The sequence below is a fragment of the Hypomesus transpacificus genome, chromosome 12 (assembly GCF_021917145.1).
Source record: "Hypomesus transpacificus isolate Combined female chromosome 12, fHypTra1, whole genome shotgun sequence".
Taxonomy (NCBI): Eukaryota; Metazoa; Chordata; class Actinopteri; order Osmeriformes; family Osmeridae; genus Hypomesus; species Hypomesus transpacificus.
Genome location: NC_061071.1, coordinates 5,677,121 through 5,691,759, shown reverse-complemented (window position 1 = coordinate 5,691,759; position 14,639 = coordinate 5,677,121). Strand labels below are relative to the sequence as shown.

The 14,639-nt window shown below is 49.4% G+C and overlaps 2 protein-coding genes across 2 annotated transcripts; one reads left to right on the top strand and one right to left on the bottom strand.

Moving 5' to 3' along the window:
• Positions 1–163: 163 nt before the first annotated feature.
• c12h3orf70 (chromosome 12 C3orf70 homolog) lies at positions 164–6,550 on the bottom strand. The gene is made up of 2 exons (XM_047031281.1): positions 5,940–6,550; positions 164–1,625 (listed from the first exon to the last, which is right to left on the bottom strand). Exons 1-2 carry the CDS (start codon positions 6,112–6,114, stop codon positions 1,027–1,029), a joined length of 774 nt encoding a protein of 257 aa, XP_046887237.1. The 5' UTR covers positions 6,115–6,550; the 3' UTR covers positions 164–1,026.
• Positions 6,551–9,363: 2,813 nt separating this feature from the next.
• On the top strand, positions 9,364–14,316 carry tmem41ab (transmembrane protein 41ab). Its single transcript, XM_047030355.1, has 5 exons — positions 9,364–9,752; positions 11,967–12,117; positions 12,481–12,642; positions 13,148–13,286; positions 13,823–14,316. The coding sequence occupies exons 1-5, from the start codon at positions 9,580–9,582 to the stop codon at positions 14,047–14,049; spliced, it is 852 nt and encodes a 283-aa protein (XP_046886311.1). The 5' UTR covers positions 9,364–9,579; the 3' UTR covers positions 14,050–14,316.
• The last annotated feature ends 323 nt before the right edge of the window (positions 14,317–14,639 follow it).

Below are 14,639 nucleotides of genomic sequence, written 5' to 3'. Positions count from 1 at the left end.
TGATTACATCTAGTGAGGGAGAGAGCGGGGGGGGAGGGGGGGGGGAATATGGAGAGTCAGCGAGTGAGAGGAGGGGAGAGGTTAGCGGAGAGGACAAATAAATGGAGGGATGGAGATTGTGTACAGATGTACTCTGTAGGAGGGAGGGAGGGAGGGATGGAGTCTCCCAGCCTGAGGAGAGAGAGGTAGGGGGGGTCTCCCTGAGTTCATTTCACCAAGGCCCCCTGTGGGTCGTTAATTCCCTCCCTGCCGTTTAGGCTCGGCGCAACCTTTAAATAGGTCCTCCCTCTCACTTTTCCACAAACACACAGGAGTTGCGTTCAGTTTCAAAATCATTTATAGTGAAAAATAGGAGATCATAACAATAATATCTATTTTAATACAAACAGGAGAACTCAGTTAAGCCTAGGGTTATCTTAGTTCATAGGAGTCTCTACGGGATGACGTCATCGAAACGCGTGTTGGTCGTTCCTTGACGCACCCAATCACATGTCTAGGAGGAACAGAGATTGACTCGCAAAGCATTTTATCACCAAGTGTGTGTGAAGGTTTTGCATGTGCTTGTTTTTGTGTGAGTCTGTTTATATATATATGTATGTGTGTTTGTGTTTGGTCATAGTAGTCTCTATGATTGTCAGTGAGTATTGAGGATTCTGTGCATGTGTGTTGTTTTAAACAGTGCTAATCCATGCTTTCTGGGTTTGTTGGCTTTGGTCTGTAAACAGGTTGAGATGTCGATGGCAGATGGTTATCTAATAGAGGGCTATCTGTGGTGATAACCTGGTGGAGATTCATCACCACATACACAGGAAAGGGTGTGTGTGTTGAAAATAAGTGTACATATATCTTGCATATATATTGCTACAATGATAATGGAATATTTCTAGAAAGGTCGTCATTCTCTATGGGTGTGATCACATGCTGTGGTTTGCAGTCCTATTGGTCAGTATGGCCCATCCTGCATCTCATTGGTCCTGAAATCTTGTCTGTTGTGGTCTGGGCTGTGTGTGTGTGTGTTCAGCGTGATCAGACAGTGGTCTCTATCTTCTCCAGGATCTCCAGGACAGAGAGGGAGGGGGCCACCACGGCCCCCTGCCCCCACACACTGCCCAGACTGGACTCCCCATCGCTGCTCAGCTCCTCCTCTTCCTCCTCCTCCTCTTCCTCCTCTTCCGACTCCTCCGACGAGCCCTCGTCACATGACCCCACGTAGGCCCCGCCCAGCGCATTGATCCCCGAATCCTCGGAGCTGGAGGGGGAGGAGCAGTGGTCCATTTTGGGCGCCGTGGCCGCGTTGGCCGAGACGCGGGGCTTGGCCTGAGGGGGGCGGGGCGGGGGCTGGGGGGAGCGACTGGGCACGTGCGGTGGCGGTAGGATCCTCTGCACGTAGCACATTTTGCCGTTGATGCGCTTGACCAGATAGTCGTCCTGGAAGAGGTCCGAGATGAGGCAGAACTTTGGCGAGGGCGGGCAGGGCGGGGCCTGGAAGGCGGAGGCGGTGCTGAGGTAGCGGTCAGCCAATGAGACGGAGAGGTCCGTGGTGTGGGTGTGGCTGGAGGGCGAGGCAGGCACGGGGGTGGTGGGTAGCTGGCACACGGACGTCATGGGCTGGTACACGTACTTACCTGGAAGAGAGGAGAGGGTTAGACCTGGGAGTGTGTGTGAACTGCCAATCAGACGGGAGCAAACTGGAGGGAGGGAGGGACGGGCAGACAGACAGACAGACAGACAATAGAACATGACTAGAGAAAACCACAGCAGAGATCAAAGTAAGTCTGGCTCCAGGCTGTAATGTAGCTCAGAGTTTTATCTGGGAGGAGAGAGGGGAGGTGTGTGTGTGTGTGAGTGTGTGTTCAACGGTAGAGATGTTATTGTTCGTGGATAGCAAGAACCAGACAGTGGGTTTAAAGCTTTATATCTTTGTTAGAACGATGGCGACAAATGAAGAGTAAGTTGTTGGGAAAAGCAATTGAGAGGAAGATGAAAAGAGAGAGAGGTTTAACATAATTGGGTGTGCTGGGGATGAAAGAGAGAGAGGGGGGGGGGGGGGGTGGTCAAAGATGAGGATGATGAAGGTGAAAGCAGAGAGACATGGGAGGGAGGGAGGGAAAGAAGGAAAGAAGGAAGGTGAAAAACATGAAAGAGAAATATAGATGGACCATAACACAGCTAGCTTACAGTGAAAGAGATAAATGGATGGATACGGTCTCTGGGAATGAAAGCTGAGCTGAAGGCCCAAGGCCACGGCGTTCCTGTCGAGGCTTTTGCTCAGGGAAACAATTCCGACAAGCCTCCACACACGCTCTACTGTTTGGTCTGACCTGCTCCAGAGATGGTGAGCATACAATGACGAGTTTACATGACATTACACTTAGAAGACGCTCTTATCCAGTGCGACTTACAGTATATGTATGAGTTGATGAGTAGAAAGGAGGAGAAGGGAGGGATGAAAAAGAGAGAGCCATAAGAGAGGGGGATAGGTGGAACGTGGAAGATGGAGGAGAATGTTGTGACGGAGAGAGCGGGAGGAAATGAGAGACGAGAGATGGAGTCATTCTTCCTGCAATCCTCAGCTTCGCTCTCATCAGGACACAACGACAACTGGTAAATGGAACACACACCATACACACACACCTCACACAATACAAACTAGTTTGAGCAATTCGGAGTCCATCTATGATGTGCGTGAGCGCGTGTGAACGTTAATCGGAAATGTCAGAGCAGAGATAGAGGAAGAGGTTGAAGACTCGGCCTTTTCGCTTCACTTGCTCTGAACTTTGCTGCACTTCCTCACCTCACTCTGACAGCCCCGGAGTACACACACACACACACACACACACACACTGTTTCTTTACAACAGTCCAACTCAACTATTCTAAGGTCAATGACCGTGATCTAAGGTGGCAGGAGAATGTAGGTGAAGTTATAACATACATCCTCCTCACTCATTCACTACCTGCCTCCCAAACTCACTCGCACACTTAGTCGCGCACTCGCTCGCACTGTTCGCCCACTCTATGCTCATCCTTGCTCAACTTTGAATAACGACAACAACGCAGAGGAGAGCGGCGGAGAGAAAAAAGAAAGGAATAGAGAGAGGGAGGGCAAAAAGAGAGCGAGGGAGGGATAGAGGGAGAGAGCATTAGAGAGGGAGTTCTGAACCCCTTTAGATAAGCCACCAGGAGCTAATAGGGATCCACACACCCAGAGAGAGACAAGAAGCTAATTCCCCTGGGACACACACACACACACTCGCCCAAGCCCCGGAGGAAAATCCCGCTCAGCCCTTCATGGACTTATCAGTGTGTATTGCGCATGTTCCTTGAGCAGAGAGCTGAAAGCAGGAGCTGACCAAGCCCACCATTTCCACCTCGAATCCTACCGTGGCTGAGGTTCTACGGCCTGGGTTCCCCCTACTGGTTCTACAGACTGGGTTCCACTGTAGAATGACGCTCTGGATTCGACTTATTCGACCAGAACTATTCCTTGCAGTTCTGGGTCAGGGTGTGCAAAATGTTCAATAATTCATCCTCTATGTGTGCACGGACGTGCACACACACACACACACACACAAATACTAACTCCATGTGAGGCGGAACATTCGGAATGCTAATACTCGTATCTGCTGCCGGAATATTCTCTCACACTGGCACACATTCATGCACACATAGACAGTTTGTGCGGTATATACACAAACTCGCACTCACACACAAACATTTATTTTACCAGGATGCAAAAGAAATGTTCCCCTGGGATTTGGCAGTGACAAGATGGTAAACTCAAACAGGAAATAGGACACATAGCACTTCCTCCCAGAGGACCTGCCAGTTTCCTCTTAATGATGACACGGTATAAAAATGAGAATACACACAGACACACCAATACACAGATATAAATGGCCATGAAATACCGTTTCTTCTTTGATTTATTTTTCATTTCCGACACAAGTTTTCTCAGAGGGTTTAGGTGTGGTCCCAGACATTTGTTAGGTTATTTGTGAAAGCGCTTGTTAAAACATTAAAACAGGCTTCACAGATAACATCTGACTGGATTTAAAGGCTCTTCCTCTCCATTCCTCCACTCCTCCCTTTGTTTTCTTGCCCTGGTAGTATCACTAATATCTCTCCGTCTTTTATTATTCTATTCTCTCTTTTCCCAGTCTATCTGTTTTTCTTTTTTTTTTTCTCTGTCAATGTTTTGTATATATCTATTTTAGGGTATTTCTGCTTTAGGACAGGGGAAGTGAGGAGCGACAGGAAATGCAAGGGAGAGAGGGCGGGAGAGAAGTAGAGAGAAAGAGAGAGCGAGTAAGAGAGAGAGAGAGAGAGAGAGCGAGAGAGAGAACATGCAGGAAATGGCCTGCCTCGAACCCGGGGCCACTGGTGAAAGGCCTTAGCCTGCAGGTACGAGCGTTCGTCTGGTTAGCCACCCTTTCTTTGTCCCTTTGGTATTCCTCTCTCTCCCCTCCTCCACGTCTGTCAACATCCCACTCTCTCTCTCTCCGTTCCTCTGTGTAAGAGCGTTTCATCACGACCTCCCTGGGTCCTCTCATCCTCCCCCTGCCTCTCTGAACATGCGGAGGTCATTATGCCTTTCCTCGGGGGCTATGGAATCTGAGGAATGAAGTCACATGACCAACCAGGCTGCCTTCCGCGTTAGCAGGCTGTTCGTTGACAGTGGAGACCCTCCTTCTCACCGCTCCACCCCCGAGCCCACCCCACCCAATCCTGTTCTCCGTTGGGGTCAAATCAGTCGTTCTCCCTCACTCACGCTCTCCTTCTCTTTCTCTCGTTCACACCCCCCATCCTTTCTCGATCTCTCTGTCTTTCTTCCCTCCCCTCTTCATTTCCCTCTCCTTCCTTCCTCTCTCAGGCCTAGTGGCAGGCCTCTGGTTTAGTTCCGCGTAGACGGACAATACACTGCCTGCTCCCGGGTGCTGCTACTCTTTAGTGTGTGTGTGAGCATGTGTGTGAGTGTGTGTTTGTGTGGATGCATCCGTCGACGGAGTACAATGCGTTTCCCACTCTCCCTCTTAGAAAAGCATCAGTCCTATTAGAGGGTTTGCTCTGTGAGTTATATGACACCGACCTGGCCATGCTACTCAGACTTGGAAGAACCATTTATTTCTGGCTGTCTGCCAGCCTGCCAGCCTGCCTGTCTGTCTTTTTCACCGTGTCACGTCTTGCCACTTTCAAACCTATAGGTCTCCTGCATGTCAACAATATCAGTCAGTTCACTCGCGAGGCTCAAACAGTTGTCCTTTGTTTTTTTCTTACATGTTTTCTCAGAATCCTGCAGTCTGATAGTGCTGATGTTGTTGTTTGAAATGATTAATAATCATAAAATAATAAAGATAAATGATCTTATTACGTTTCAAAGCTCTGTAGACAACAAACAATACTGTCCTTGTTCCTTGTGTTATTCACTGTAAAACGTATTGAGACTCGGAACGGGTTGGCAGTCAAAAAAGTCATGAAAATGGGCCCGTGATTTAATCCTGCCGGATTTGTCAAGCGGAAGTCTTTAGATTGAATATTTCAGAAGAATTCTGCTAAGCATGAAAATGGATATAGACCTGGACATAGTCTGGTAAAAAGTAATAAGAACGATATCCCCGTTCTAATCCGTTGATGGCGTCAACATCTGTTTTGGTTGTGCTAGTGATTAATTGGTGGTTGGGTGACGGTTGTTTCTCTTTACCGCGGAACAACCCTAGAGACACTGACTCACAAGTCTGTGCGGCTGTCAACAACTACGTCAGTCGCCCTCGTTACAATTTCACGGATATGTTCCTTGACGTTTTGCCACTATAATCATACTTTGCAAATACGGTTTGGGAGCATCCACTGTACATACTCTAACATCGAAGTCTCATTAAACGACATGCGAGTTTGTTAGGCTAAAGGTGGGGGCTGGGAGAGTGATAGGGCGAAACTTACAGTGGCACCAGCCGAGATGACAGCACCAGTGGAGCTTGAAGCACTTCCCGTGGCTGTGCGTTGCGCACATGGACAATCCGTCGCACGGGAGAAAGTCCGGTCGCCCCGCACAGCTTCGCGCCGATGCCTGCGCCTCGTCCAACTTCTCGTTCCTCTGTCCGGCCGACGCGGCCATTGCGCGTACGCCCCAGGATCAAACCAACGTTGTGAACCGCATTTAAAAATCGCAAGACTGTTCACTGCCAAAAGATGGCCAGAAAAGTGCGTTACCAAATCCAGCAAATAAGGTAAATATCCTCTCAAAGAAGACAAAGAAAACCAATATTTCCGGTGGTTGTTAGTCTATGGCACTTTTGTACAATGTCCAAAACGCAAAAGGAAAATCTGTTCAAAGTTCGTATCAAAACAGATCCCAGACAAGGCTCTACCCCTTCGTATTGGTAGATCAATCTTCAGTTACTTCTGGTAAACAATGAGCAGCGTTCCAAGCCCGAACTCTCCTTTCCAGGCTCTCGGTGGACTGAACGAGAAGGAGGTTCCTCTCTCCGTGGACCTCTCCACATCTCCACGTTCCTCCTCCTCTTCTCCCTCAGAGACGCACACCCACACTCTCTCTCTGTGTCTCCCTCTCTCTCTCTCTCTCTCTCTCTCTCTCTCTCTCTCTCTCTCTCTCTCTCTCTCTCTCTCTCTCTCTCTCTCTCTCCCCCCCCCCCCCCTCCCCTTGCTCTCTCTCTCCCTCTCATTCAGTCCTATTTCTCCTCGACTTTGGGTCTCGCATATAATTATCTTCTGGTCGGCTCTGAAATTGCATTTGAACTCGAGATTGCGAGTCAAAGCACCACACTACATTACTGACGCCCGCGAGAAATATTTCTAGCTGTGCGCCCACAGACGCACACGCGCGAACAAGCGCTAGCACGTACAGTGTGTGATAGAGGTCAACATCATCAAAGGAATAGTGGCTAGTGTTCCTCTCACTTCAAAGGGAGACAGATTCCCTGGAACATCCACGATTTGTCATCTGTGCGCGTGCGCGCGTGTACGAAGTGTGATAGAGAGACTATAAATCCCTTTGGATGTATTCAACCACCGCCCTCTCCAGGGACACACACACATGCACACACACATACACACACACACACGCACACGCACTCCAGGGGGTTTATAAACATGCCAGTAACCCTACAGAGTCCACACAGCTGTGGCCTCGTGACACGGATCTGGTTGATCGTCTCCTCTCTCTTTCTCCTCCTCCTCTCTCGTCCCCCCCCTCTTCTCTGCCCCTCTTCCTCTCCCACCCTACTCATCGTATCTCGTTACCTGTCCATCAATCATATCCAGCTGATGTTGCCTCCTTCCCCGGAGCTAGGATTGTCACTGGGGCGGATGTGTCGTATCAAGTCCACTTCAGCTTCAATCTGCTAGACACGCTGGACATGCTACTGGTAACGTCATGACACACAGTCATATGTTTTGGTTCAGTTTATACTGAATGGGGGGAGGGGGGGGGAGATGGTAAGAGGGCTAGGGTGCGATGGTGAAGAGCACACATATAGAGAACAAACAGATTCTTACACACGTGCACACGCACACTTTCCGGTACGACCGATAATGAGTACCTGTCATCGGTCATTAGTAGCTGTTGGTAGTCTAGCGAGGCAGTAACCATACAAAACGACAGAGGTGACTAATTTGGAGGACAAAGATGGCCAACGTGGAGTTATGCAGCTCAACGCAGGTCAATGACACTCGTTCTCTCTCATCTTAGTCCACTAGTTCAACTTTGGGAATCCACACACACACACACACACATATTCACACACAAACATACATTCACATTTACATTTATTCATTTAGCAGACTCTTTTATCCAAAGCGTCTTCCAAGATAGAGCTGTACAAAGCGCATAAGTCACTGATAATAACAACAAGATAGCCCCAAAAACATTGCGGGTAGCCAAAACATGAAAATTGTCAACAACCAAAATAAGTGCCAGGGGGAAGAATCATAAAAGCATGTAGTTAAACAAGTTACAATTAAACAACATGAATCGCTATAAGTGCAAGTGTCCCTGTAGAAAAGCAAGCAACAGTAAAACATATTTCACAGCGAGTACAACCATTTCAATCAGTTACCGCTAACCAACAAGAGCAACAAGTCTCCAAGCAAGAGTCATTGTGATCCTTGAGGAAACCAACATGGGGTCCAGCAAACCATTCCTAAGTACCGCTGTACTCCCGGAACATACACTCTCCAACACACCATCGCACACACACTGGCACACACACGTCTGTTTATTACATGTCTTCCATCAATGTGCTAGAGGTGTGGAATCTGACACTACACAGCAGCCCCATCTGTCCCTCTCAACACCACACACACACTCAAACACAAACACACACACACACACGGGCTAATAAAAGTCAGACATCCAGCAGGAAGTAGGGTCCGGTTCCCCTTTTCACAGGACTCATGACCAGAGCAGCTCATCCCAGATCCATCGCCAGTTATTGATTAGACCACGAGGAAAGACGGAGGCCGGTCAATCTATACCTCTCCAATTAGACGCCTGTCCTCTCCTCTCTCTCGGCCTCTCTGTCTCTCTCTCTCTCTCTAACCTTGAGTTGATGCATGCCACAGCTCAGCTATGTAAGGCTGTAGATCACAGCACACTATCCACCAGTTAAATCCCTCTTTCCTCCTCTGTTCTGCTCTGCGCTCTGCTCTCTCACCTCCTCTTCTCTTCATAGAAAACCTTGACCTGATTGGATTGTTGTGGGGCCGCACAGCAATAAACAGTCAGAGATTGTATACAGACATGGTAGATAAGCAGATGGAGAGTCAGAAGGTTTGGTGATTAATATTCTAGTGATGCTCTTCTTACATTCTGCTGAATAATACATTAAACAGTGAGGAGAACACAAACAGAGAGGCAAGAAACAGTAGGCCTATCTCTGGGGTGTCTGATCTTCCTCTGTTACGCAGCTACAGATGCACATGGGTGCTCTCTGTCTCTCTCTCGCTTTCTGTCGCTCTCTCTCGCTCTCTGTCTACACGCACACACAAGCATGTGAACCTACACACACATACACACACGCACACTACAGGTCCAACGTGTGTGTTAATTCTTTGTGACCTGATAGGAGGAGTCCCTCTAGTGGACACTTCTCCAAAGTACAGCGAGAGACCCCAAACACCGTGATCCATGCGACAGGTGACACGCTTTCAAAAACATTTCAAACAGGCGATAGAAGTTTGTGAACTTTGCCGTTCAAAAAAAAACAATTCTACTTGTTGTGATAACGGTGTAATAACTATACACGTATAGTCTACAGTATGATCTAAAGGTGACAAAGTTCAAAAGTTAAAATCTCATTTGAGGGAATGGGAATGATAACGGAGTCGGTCATGTTTTAAGTGTCCATGTGATCGGTCTTGGCCCAACCCATTAATGATATAGGCTACAGAATTTCACCGTCAGAAGCTTAGTCAAGCTGGCTTTCCAGTCTCAGTCACGGAGGACAAACACCGGGACGACACAGCGGAAGCGAAACTGAAGTTTACTCAACACGCTGAGAGGGAGACACCGGTGGTTAACACTGAAAGCAAACCGTTTTATCGAGGAGTTTAGCGCGAGGAAATGCGCTCCCTAACGGGACTTATAGCAGTAGTTGCAGCAGCAACCTTTTACCTTTATCTGCTTTCTGCCTTCCTGCCGCCCTGTCCACAGTTAGTTCACCACCGGCGAGATGATACCGTGGAGTCCAAAGACACCGCCTCGGCTGAAAGTGAGGTTGTGGTTGAGCAGTATAGGTATGTAATTCAAACGAGCGATTTTGCTCATCCAGCTTGTTCTGGGTAGGTGTACTGAAGGCAATACATTATAATACTACCCGGCAGAAAAATCCAGAGTAAATAGAAATGTATTGGCTCTTTGTTAAGATTAGATATTTAAAATAATGTTAGTCAACGCAGCTAGCTCCAAGCTGTATTACATTGAGTTGTTAAGTGGATGCGTGTGTGTGTAAACAGTGCAGAGTTCGCAGTGATGCTGCAACGTGAGGCCTCTCCCCGTCAGATTAATAGCCTGACTGCCCAGTCGTCAGACCACCAGCCTATATCGAAATAATCTCTTATCTCGTCTCGTTTATGGTTCCTGTGATTAGGATGCACCCAGCAGCATGGGCCCTGTTTTGGCTGACAGGAGTGGACTTTAATGTCATAGGTCAGGTCCATAGGATGCTCTTAAACTGTCACGAACACACGCACGCACGCACACACACACACACACACCCCCACACACACCACACACACACACACACACACACACACACACACACACACACAGAGAGAGAGGAGGTGGTGGTCTTTGCTGGCGTTATTCTATCGTCGCCCAGTGTCCTCGGTTCCCCCCAGGGGTCTGGCCAAAGGGGGTGAGTGTCGGGGAACTTTAGGGGAATGTCCGGACATGTTCCCCTGGTGAATCAGGAGTAATGTGACCTGCACTAAATGTGCCCCTCCTGAAGACTGATCCTATTTCTGATATCTGGGGGAAATGCTAGAAGGATGGCGTGATCAGAGAAGTGGAAGGTGGGTGGGGGCGGAAAGGTGGAGGGGGCAAAAGGGTTGGGGTGTGCGTGTGTGGGGGGGGGGGGGGGGGGGAGGATGAGAGTGGGGGCAGAGGGCAAAGGGGCCAGCTGGAGGTGTGACAAGGTAGGTTTGGGGACGGGGCGGGGAGTGAGCGCGGGGCGCGCCGAGGTTCGAGGTTCCGAGAAAGAGGCGGGGGGGGGGGGGGGGGGGGGTCGAGGGGGTCGAGGCTGCAGAGCTTCACAGTTCACCAACCTGGCCTCACTCCACAAGGGGCTGGGGGGAGGGGGGGGGGGGGTGAGGGGCTGGAGGACAGGTGTGCGCAGCGAGCCGGCAAGAGAGGAGAGGCACTTTTTTGTTGTTGTTGTGAAAGCAGTTTTTGCACAGCCATCTCCTTCAGGCTGTTAATCAAACAAAAGAACCCCTTCACTGGCCTCCTCCAGCTGTAGTACCCTCACCTGACCACATGCCTCAAGATCAGTGGTCACATTCTGAGACAGATGTGTCACTCTCCACTTGTCTCTCAGCTACAGTGAAAGGGCATGCCTCTATCTATTTACAGCGTCTGTCTCTCTGTTCGTCTAAAACCACCGTCTACCTGAGGCTGTTGGAGACATTTGGACCAAGTGTCTTAAGCAGGCGATCCACACACATGGTCCTCTTGGTGTGTGTGGTTCTGTGATCCCAGAGTTTATGTGTAAGCGAAATCAAACCCTCCCTCTGGCAGAATCATCAGTACAGTATGTGCAGACGACAGCACCTCATTGACCAATGGGGGAGCAGCATGTGTCTCTATTAACCAATAGGAGTGCCTCGCTGTGAGCTACACAGTAAACAGGCCTGCCCTCCTGGCTGAGACAGCCATCTTGAGTTTCAATTTGCGCGCGTGTGTGTGTGTTTGCGGCTGTATAGTATGTGTGGCTTTGGATATGTGTGAATGTGCATGCCTGTAAGTGTGTGTGTGTGGTGTGTGTTTGAGGATGGTTGTGTGTTACCGTGTGTGTGTGCTAACAAGCCACAACCCAAGCTATTTCTGTACTAGATCATGTTACAGCCCTCTCTTCCTCTCTCTGTCTCCCCCTCCGTCTTTTCTAGTCTGCCGCTGTGAGGTCAGACAGGGGTGTTGTCCCGACACTGTCCAGACCCAGAGCATGACCTAGAATACAGCAGACTAGACCGGACCCAGCCTGTGCCTGCTCTATGGCACGTGGATCTGCCCCTGTCAGACTCTGCTCATCCTCAGACCCTTGCTCTGTGACGCAAACATGCTCTTTATCCCCCTGCCGTATCTCGCTTCTGCAGAGCGCCACAGAGAACAGGCAGAGGGCTGCGTTTCCATGCGGCCTCACACGCTCCCACTCTCGCTCGCTCTCTCTCTCTCTCTCTCTCTTTCTCTCTCTGTCCACCGGGTATGCTGACCCCCTCTCTCCTCCCTCCCAGGTTGAAGTTTCCCTCCGACCTGGACGAGCTGCGCGACTTGGCGGACATGTTGCATCTGTACAAGGAGGAGCACTCCAGCTACATCCTGCTTCTCTTCTGCTCTGCCTACCTCTACAAGCAGTCCTTCGCCATCCCCGGGTCCTCCTTCCTGGTGAACACACGAGCGCACGCGCACAGATTGACCTGTGCACACACAGACACATCTAGGACTAATACATCCCTGTTATTAGTAGTTTGAATCTCCAGAACTTTCCTGCGTCCCCCAACAGGCCCTCTAGCTCGGTGTTTCTCAACCCGGTCCTCGGGACCCACTGTCCTGCATGTTCCAGATGTTTCCCCTGCTCCAACACAGCTGATTCCTAATGAATGGGTCGTTACGCTCAGCAGAAGCCTGATAACGAACGTGCATTCGAATCAGGTGTGCTGGAGCAGAGGAAACATCTAGAACATGCCGCACAGTGGACCCCGCTATCCCGCTCTCTCTCATCTCAGTCCCGTGTGTTGTGGTTCCCAGAACATGCTGGCAGGGGCGCTGTTCGGTCCCTGGCATGGTCTCCTGCTGGCCTGTCTGCTCACCACCACAGGCTCCACCCTCTGCTACCTGTTGTCCCGGACTTTTGGCAAGCAGCACGTCATGAGGCTGTTCCCCGATAAGGTGGCCATGCTGCAGAGCAAGGTAGGTGGTGCGTGTGTTTTTCATCTTAAGCAGGAATGTTTGCGACTAGACTAGAGAAGAGTTTTCACCAAGCACTTTTAAGGAAAGGGGGTGGCACTCACACACGCACATACACACAGACGTACCTTGTAACGTCCCCTCGCTGTGTCTTGGATTAGCCCTCCTTCTGTGTGGCATTTCAGATCAGATGGAACATTTTGAGATGGACAAGGATTGGTATCTTATACCAAGGCTGGAACAGATTGACAGAATTGGAGGATCTCTCTGGAGTTCAAAGACCCACAGATGGTGGATTCCACACCAGAACATAGCAGTCGTCCAAATAAGACGGGGGTGAATCCGGATAACTGGTTGTATTTTGCTGAACAGTCTCTCTCTCTCTCTCTCTCTCTCTCTCTCTCTCTCTCTCTCTCTCTCTCTCTCTCTCTCTCTCTCTCTCTCATCTCTCTCTCTCTCTCTCTCTCTCTCTCCTCTCTCTCTCTCTCTCTCTCTCTCTCCCCCCCAGGCGGAGGAGAACAGAAGCAGTATGTTCTTCTTCCTCCTCTTCCTCCGGTTCTTCCCCATGACTCCTAACTGGTTCCTGAACATCACCTCCCCCATCCTCAACATCCCCCTCCCCATCTTCTTCTTCTCTGTCCTCATAGGTGAGACACACACACACACACACACACTTCCTCCACACCATAAACTGCTTGAGGGCACCCTCTGACTGAACGCCCTTGGCCCCCGTGGTAGAAAAGACCCCGTCTCCACCGACGGTGCGGCATCTCAAACAATGCAGACTTTCAGGCCCAAACGAGCCAATCCTCGTGTATCGGCTTATTGGCTTAGCCAATCAACTCTCTTTCTGGCCAAGGGACCAGATATTTAGGGCCCATATTTAGGGCCTTCTCTGCCCATAGGCCCCCTAAATACCCTTTGACCTAGGCATCCCCTCCCCAGCCTGGCCATAAATGGCCTCTACAGCTGCAAAAGACACCGGTGGGCACACTGGGTATAAGGTTCCATCCATACTGACCTTCCACAATCAGTGTGAAGCACACTGAACAGGAATATGGTATCAATCAATGATATAATAGATTGATTCCATATTCAATGAATGATGTCATGGATCATGACATCATTAAGGCTTGAGCGACTGCCTGGAGGAATCCTTCATTTTTCTTCCCACGCCCTGCAGGTCTGATCCCCTACAACTTCATCTGTGTAAGGACGGGCTCCATCCTATCAGAAATCTCCTCCATGGATGACATCTTCTCCTGGGCGACCCTGCTGCAGCTATTGGCTATCGCCTGCATGGCGCTGCTCCCTGGTTGGCTCATCCGGCGCTACAGCCACGGCCATCTTAAACTGGAAGGCCTCGATCACAACGGACAAGCCCAGGACTGTGACCGCAAGAACAGATGACTAGTGACCTTTGACCCCTCGATGGTGACTACCAGAGGTCCCGGGTTGAGAGCAGATCTTGTACGCAGAGGTCTGACTTTGGAGGTCTGGACTGGTTAGCAGTTTATGTGGTTACCATGACTAGTTAGCCAGTTAGCTGCTTAACATTACTAGTTAAACTAGTTCATTAGTGAAGGTTACACGCTTTGTTGAAAGTCACCAAGTCTTAAATGCTGTCACTATGACACCTGTCATTTTTACCCAAACAAGCATACCGATGTGCAATCAGTGCAGACATTTTACAGCTTTAATTATTGAACTTTATTTCAATGGAATGTCAGGGAAAATGTATTTATTCAAGGGCTGCTTGTGTTTTCAGTGTTTAATATGGGAATATAGTGTAGAGCCCAAGCCTAGGTCGAATATGTCATATACAACGTGTATATATTTCATAAATTCAACCTAGGCCTAAATTGTCTTCATAAGTACAACAGTTCCCTCAGAAAACACTGATAACACTTTTACGTACCGTGTCTAAGACTATGTTTGTACCTTGTGTGAGTGTTTATGGTTTTGCACTTTTACATGCCTCAGCATGCCTGGATATGTGT

Bases quoted from the DNA above. Each gene is read 5' to 3' on its own strand.
- tmem41ab (XM_047030355.1), top strand. From the start codon at position 9,580: ATGCGCTCCCTAACGGGACTTATAGCAGTAGTTGCAGCAGCAACCTTT. The intron at 9,753-11,966 runs GTATGTAATTCA...CCTCCCTCCCAG, and splicing joins GTTGTGGTTGAGCAGTATAG to GTTGAAGTTTCCCTCCGACC. The intron at 13,287-13,822 runs GTGAGACACACA...CACGCCCTGCAG, and splicing joins CTTCTTCTCTGTCCTCATAG to GTCTGATCCCCTACAACTTC.
- c12h3orf70 (XM_047031281.1), bottom strand. From the start codon at position 6,114: ATGGCCGCGTCGGCCGGACAGAGGAACGAGAAGTTGGACGAGGCGCAG. The intron at 1,626-5,939 runs GTAAGTTTCGCC...CCTCTCTTCCAG, and splicing joins TCATCTCGGCTGGTGCCACT to GTAAGTACGTGTACCAGCCC.